This window comes from Rutidosis leptorrhynchoides, chromosome 4, assembly GCF_046630445.1.
Source record: "Rutidosis leptorrhynchoides isolate AG116_Rl617_1_P2 chromosome 4, CSIRO_AGI_Rlap_v1, whole genome shotgun sequence".
NCBI lineage: Eukaryota > Viridiplantae > Streptophyta > Magnoliopsida > Asterales > Asteraceae > Rutidosis > Rutidosis leptorrhynchoides.
Window position 1 is genome coordinate 336,455,068 of NC_092336.1, and position 7,272 is coordinate 336,462,339.

The window sequence follows — 7,272 nt, forward strand, 5'->3', positions numbered from 1 at the left end:
CCTGCTGGAACCAGTGATCCAATGGCTCTCTATGTAAACAAAACCTCTAACAAAGCTGTTCCCATCCGTTCCTCCTCACTCAAAGCAAAAAAACCCATGTCATCTGATGTGGACACATATTCTGATGTTGATGAAGAACATCGGGATCTCGTCAAAGCTGCTGCAATGTTCAGCAAGCAACTAAGTCTCAGGAGATCATCTGGTAGTTTCAACAAAAACAAAAATAATCGAACCACATCCAGCCCATCATACTACAAAAATCCAGAAACCATACCAACTCAGTACCGAGTCCCTGAAAATAAGGACTCCAATAATGTGTGTTACAATTGTGGTAAAACATGTCACTTTGCTCGAGAATGCAGACTACCCAAACGAAAGGATGCTGAGTACTACAAGAAAAAGATGTTACTCGCACAAGATGCTGAAAAAGGGAAGGTCCTCAAAGCCTCAGATGATGTGTGGCTAAACTGGTCGGAAAGTGAACAGGAGCCGGAACATGCCAATGTTGTCAAACTAACCAACATGTCCCACGCACCTGATCAAATTTCTTCCGATGATGAGGAAGAGGTACAACTACACACTGATATAACTCATGAATATTATGACTCTGTGAATAACAATTCAAAACTTATATCTGATGTACTACATGCTCCCTCTGAGACCCCTAGCACTCAAAACCTTGACCCACAAATCCAACCTAATTTGCCCATTAGCACTGAACCCGCCTCTAGCAGTCAAAATAGAATGTTCCCTGCACTGCCTGATAGGTATATTGGCGACTTTGCTAAAATGAGTAAAGACCTTAGATCCCCTGCTAGTCAAATTAGTGGACTACAAAATGAGAATCATAGGTTAAAAGCTGAATTGAAAATCAAAGTGTCAACAATGCATATCTGAACCTTCAGAAGGATCTAGTTGAAAAGGTAGCATAACTAAAAGAGCTAGAATCTAGTGTGAAACCTCTACGCATAGAAAGAACGGACTTTAAGTTAAGGAATGAGGTTCTTAGTGAGAAAATCGACAATGCAGAGAAAGAAATAAAGAAACTCACTGACTCTAAGAAAACTCTCCTAGACACCTTAGAGCAAAAGATAAGAGAACCCTTACATGACCTTGCTAAGAAAACCTCTGAATGTTCTAAACTAGCTACAAATAACCTATAACTATAAACACGTCTAGGTCAATTTGAAGAAAACTGTATAGAACCGAACAGTCTAAGGTTATAACAGCTGGTCACATCTCCAATTAAACCCTATTTATGAATCGACCAAAGGACTCCTTCTGTGATAACAAAGGATTAGGTTTTGAGAATCCTCTCACCCTGACCAATATGGCCAAAGCTGAGCCCTGTTTGTATGATAGTAGATACATAAAGATTGGTCTTCCCGCACGACTCACATTTGCTTCTAATAGTGAGATTGAGGAGGCATTGGCTAAAAGATCAACCAAAATGAAACAAGAAATTGCTTTAATCTACGATAAAATCAATGCTCTTTACTTGAAAAAGAAAAACTCATTTTCACATAAGAGCATACTTGATGTGTTCAATGAGAGTGAAATTTTAGATGGTCAAAAACGTATTGTCTATCTACCAACTATGGTTTTAGAAAAATACATCATTAGTTTAGAAAAGGAACTTGATGAAAGCAAAATGAAATCTTTTAACAATGAACTTAAGTTTCAATTGATCATAAAAGTCTTGCAACACCAAATCTCAATTAATGAGTCCACCAATGCTCGCCTTGTATGCAATGTTCATCAACTTGAAAAACAGATTGGCAGTCAAGCGACCACTTTCTATGAAATGATCTCAAAGGCTAAAGACATACGTGAATCACAACCCTGTAAACTGAATGACTCTCTCACTGAAAAATCATCAAATGCCCTCATTGAGTCACTAAGGGAATAAATCGTTGAATTAAAACTTGAACTAAAAGGCTATAGAAAACGTGTTGAACTATTGAAAAGGACAACATCGATTTACAAGTGAAAGTTTTAATGAAACGTGACAGTGAAATAGCTGAGAATGTGTTTGGCCCTTCTATCACACTTGGTCCTAAACAAAACATGTTACTTCAAAAGGAAACAAAACCAACGCAAGTGAAATTTGTACCATGGGTACCCACTTATTCTCAACGAGTTCTTCTCCCATATCACCAAGGTGTTCCTTACACTACAGTAGTGAACTCAAGGAAACCGGTCGTCCCAGCTGTCACCATACTAAAAACCCTAATGCTGGCTCTCGTATAGAGATGATCATTACCAAAAGGGGTGCTGATCCCAAACTACCACATTTCGCAACATTGCTAAGAAGGCCAAACAACCCTATTCAAAGAATAATCTAATGACAGGGTGAGTATGACCACTCAGCAAGAAAAGTCCATAACCACCCTGCATCATCTATTTCAGACAGGAGGGGTGGTTCAAGCAACACTCATGTCCACCGAAATACCAACCACGCTAACTATATCCAGAGCAACAGTGGTAGGTCATTGAAACACAACCCCGAATTTATCAAAAATCTGCAACGATCAAATTCCAACTATGTTGCAAACCGGGTATCCTGATAGATTAACTAAGACTCAAAATCGAAATCGTCGCAAATGACCTCAAAGGGCTAGACAATCATTACATAAAAACATGAATCATTTTCAAACTGAGTCTAAATTTGGTGTTTTAAATTCCACAGGACCTAAACCAAAACAAAGCATTTTGAAAGAATGGAAACCCAAGACTGAAACAGTCCAAGCATCCTCAAGTCTTGCTTCTCAGTCAGGGTCATTAAATTTTATTAGATGTAACAAACGTCTGTATTTTGGTCACCAAAACCATGATTCGTGTGTTGTAATGAATGTTCAGACTCTGTTGAATGAACCATCTACTGAACTTAACAGTTTAAATTCTCTGAATCTGTCTGCATACAAGGAACCCGAGATAACTGGGGTGCCTAAAACCTGTGCTTAACTCTGTTTTGCAGGTTATCCCAGCATGTGTTTGGTATTTGGATTCTTGTTGTTCCAGACACATGATTGGTGATAAATCAATGTTGACAAACTATGTCAGAAAGTTCCTAGGTACTGTTCGCTTTGGAAATGATGAACTTGCAACAATCGAAGGATATGGAGATTTTGTATTCAACGGTGTTACTATCAAGCGTGTGTCCTATCTTCGAGGTCTTGGATGCTGTCTCTTTAGTGTCAGCCAATTCTGCGACAGTGATCTCCACGTGATCTTTGAAAGATCTAGGTGCTGTGTCCAAACCATGGAGGGTGACAATCTACTCGAAGGGAAACGTGAATCCACTCTCTAATCTCTAGCCATGAAAAACATGTCTTCAAATTCTTAACCCCTCTGCCTGGTTTCAAAGGCTTCCACTGAAACCTCATGGCTGTGGCATCACCGGATGTCGCACCTACACTCTCAGAATCTCAACAAATTAGTTTCTAATAATCTTGTTGATGGTGTTCCACTCATTTCATTCGACTCCACACATGTTTGGCCTTCCTGCGCTATGGGAAAGATTCATAAATCCTCCCACAAGTCAAAAACCGAATATGACACCACCAGTCCACTGCATATGCTACATATGGATCTTTGTCGACCAATACGTGTTTCCAGTCTTGGTGGCCGAAAGTACATTCTGGTGATAGTTGATGATTATTCACGTTACACATGGGTCAGATTTCTGAAAAGTAAGTCTGAAACTCCCAAAATAATCATTGATTTCTTGAAAAGGGTCCAACTGTCCACCAATAAGATTGTTTGAATTCTCAGAACTGATAACGGCACCGAATTTCAGAATTCAATGCTCAATTCGTTCCTTGATCATGCCGGTATTACCCATCAAACCTCCGCCGCTCTCACTCCGCAATAAAATGACGTTGTTGAAAGACGAAATCGTACTCTGGTTGAAGCAGCAAGGATAATGCTCGTTTACTCCAAGCTTCCTCCATCCCTTTAGGCCGAAGCTGTCAACACCGCTTGCTTCACTCAAAACCGTTTCATCATCAATCGTCATTTTGACAAAACTCCTTATGAAATTCTTTTTGATGTTTTGACAAAACTCCTTATGAAATTCTTTTTGATCGCCGACCCAATGTGAAGTATTTTTGCATCTTTGGTTGTGTTTGGTATGTTCTAAACGATGAGGACAACCTTGGGAAGTTTGATGTTCATGGTGATGAAGCCATCTTCATTGGCTATTCACAGGATCGTGTGGCGTACCGTGTCTATAACTGTCGTACTCGCATCATTAAAGAGAGCATGAATGTTAAGTTTGACGAGATGTCTGGAATGGTACTTGGATATAATGGTTCTCGACCTGGTCTCAATCCTTCTACACCAGACTCTCCCCTTCGACATGTTCCACTTGCAACCTCAGATGACCTTGATGTGTTGTTTGAACCCATCATTCCTCCTATAATTCCAATTCCCATGGTGATTTCAGAACCTCCCCCTGAACCAATCACAGTTGGTTCTTCTACTCCTGTTGCCGTGGGAGAATATCCATCCGAAGAAAATGATTCATCTGACTTCCTTCTTCTGGATGACCTCGACACTAGAGTGTCCTCTACAAATAATTCTCTTGTTGTCAACTCTCATACCCCTGAAATTGAGACATCTCCCCTTGAATCTGGTGAAGCCTCTCCCTCAAGAGAAATGAATGTTCCTGTGTCAGATGATACTACTCCTCATGTTCTTCCCATTGATCACAATATAGAAGTACTCGCACCTCTGTGGGAAGAAAATTCCACCTATCCTACTATTAATCCTGAACCAACTGGATCATCATCCTCTTTATATGTTGACACCTCTCTTGACAGTGAAATCAACCCTCTTCTTTCGTACACTTCTAAATGGACCATGGATCACCCAATCCATCAAATCATTGGTGATCTAGCTGCTCCTGTGCGTACTTAGAACACCTCTAATTATGAATGCCTCTTCTCTGCTTTTCTGAGAAAAATAGAACCCAAGACTGCTCATGAGGCTCTTCAGGATCCCGACTGGTCAATCGGTATGCAAGAGGAAATTCATCAATTTGACCGTCTTGAAGTATGGGAACTTGTTCCACGTCTATCTGGTAAAATAATCATTGACACCAAGTGGATATTCAAGAATAAGAAGGATGCTCACGGGATTATCATTCGCAACAAAGCACGTCTCGTCGCCAAAGGCTACAGACAACAAGAAGGGATTGACTATGACGAAACATTTGCCCCTGTAGCTCGCCTCAAATCCATCCGCGTGTTTCTGTCCTATGCTGCTCACAAGCGTTTTACTGTCTATCAAATAGACTTAAAAACTGCATTTCTAAATGGTGTTCTCCAAGAGGAAGTCTACGTTATTCAACCCGAAGGTTTTGTCGATTCCAAACATCCCAATCACGCATATCTCCTTTCAAAAGCCCTTTACGAACTCAAACAGGCACCCAAGGCTTAGTATGAAACCTTGACTACTTTCTTGCTTAAAAACGGTTTCTCCCGTGGAACCATTGACACGACTCTATTCATCAGAAAATAGAATGATCACATCCTGTTAATTCAAGTCTATGTTAATGACATCATATTCGGTTCCACTTCCCCCGCTCTATGCTATGAGTTTTCTGAACTCATGAAAAACAAGTTTGAAATGAGTATGCTCGAAGAACTTCAATTCTTTCTGGGATTAGAAGTTAAACAACTTCCAACTGGGATTTTCATCGGACAATCTAAGTACATCTCCGATATGTTCAAAAAGTTTAACTTTCCTGAGATGAAAACTAGCCCTACCCCAATGTCAATCAACATCTCATTACATACTGATCTGGACGGACAACCTTTTGATCAAACGCTCTATCAAAACTTAATAGGCTCATTGATGTACGTTACTGCCAGTAGACCCGACATCATGTTTGTTGTATGTCTGTGTGCCCGATTTCAAGCCAACCCTAGGTACTCTCACTATAAGGCCATAATGAGAATATTTAGCTACCTCAAGGGCACTGTTCACCTTGGACTCTGGTACCCCTTCGGGACTGGATTCCACCGTATGGCCTTCATGGATGCTGATCATGGTGGTGACCAAGTGAACCGAAAAATTACCTTCGGTGGCCTTCAATTCCTAGGTCGTAAATTAGTCAGCTGGTCATCTCGCAAGCAAAACTGCATATCACTCTCCACTGCTGAGTCTGAATACATTGCAGCTGCAAGTTGTTACTCCCAAGTGTTGTGGATGCAGACCCAACTTCTCGACTATGGATTTAAGTTCCACAAAAATCCCCATCTACTGTGATTCTCAAAGTGCCATTTCTATTTCCAGCAATCTTGTTCATCACTCCAGAACCAAACACATTGATATTCGCTACCACTTCATAAAGGATCATGTTGAGAAAGGAAATGTTGAACTCTACTTTGTCCCCACTAAAAACCAACTGGTTGACTTACTTACCAAGGCCTTAGATGAACCCATGTTCAAATACCTGGTTGGTAAATTTGGCATGGTTGATTTCTCTACCATCTAGAATCATGGCAAGTGCCTAGAGGGAGTGATACACTTGCCTAGGGGGAGTATTGTGGTTTTTCAAAATCTGATGCATCACATTTTAAGGGGGAGATGAGAACAATGGCTCTCAGATAAATTACAGTAGGTGATCCGGTATCATAATATGATTTTCAAAATCTAAACTGACTTTTACACAAATAACAGTGTAAAACTCACATTTTCAAACATAACTCTCCTAAAACTTGTAACTGTCTAGGGGGAGTTAAGATTAAAATGTCAGCAATGACGGAGGTTGTGTCCTAGTGAATGCCTCAGGAGGATGTGTTTTAATGACTGCCCCAAACCAGACAGTCAGCAATGATGGAGTACGTGTCCCTGTGACTGCCTCAAGAGGATGTGTCTAAATGACTGCCTCAAAATTACAGTCAGCAATGACGGAGGATGTGTCCCTATGACTGCCTCAAGAGGATGTGTCTAAATGACTACCTCAAAATCACAGTCAACAAATAATGGAGGATGTGTCCTTGTGACTGCCTCTAGAGGATGTGTCTAAATGACTGCCTCATGGTTCCCGGTCTCAAAAACTGTAAAAACCTGAGAAAATTAAATTTTGAAAAATAATTAAAGTTTAAACTTTAACATGATTATTTCACAGAATTTTCTTAAAATTCTTAAGGTTTTCGAGCTGTACCAAAATCCCATTAAAATCCAAATCTGCTCGAAAAATTGAATGTTTTCGAGCATGTTCAAATTCTGAGTGGTTTTCGAGCGATGGTTCTCGAGCAAGCT

At 40.3% G+C, this 7,272-nt stretch overlaps 1 protein-coding gene across 1 annotated transcript; it reads left to right on the forward strand.

Moving 5' to 3' along the window:
- Window positions 1-5,613: 5,613 nt before the first annotated feature.
- On the forward strand, window positions 5,614-6,273 carry LOC139841728 (secreted RxLR effector protein 161-like). The gene has a single exon (XM_071831932.1). The coding sequence runs from the start codon at window positions 5,614-5,616 to the stop codon at window positions 6,271-6,273; it is 660 nt and encodes a 219-aa protein (XP_071688033.1).
- The last annotated feature ends 999 nt before the right edge of the window (window positions 6,274-7,272 follow it).

Excerpts from the sequence above, each read along its gene's own strand:
- LOC139841728 (XM_071831932.1), top strand. The coding sequence starts at position 5,614 with ATGAAAAACAAGTTTGAAATGAGTATGCTCGAAGAACTTCAATTCTTT.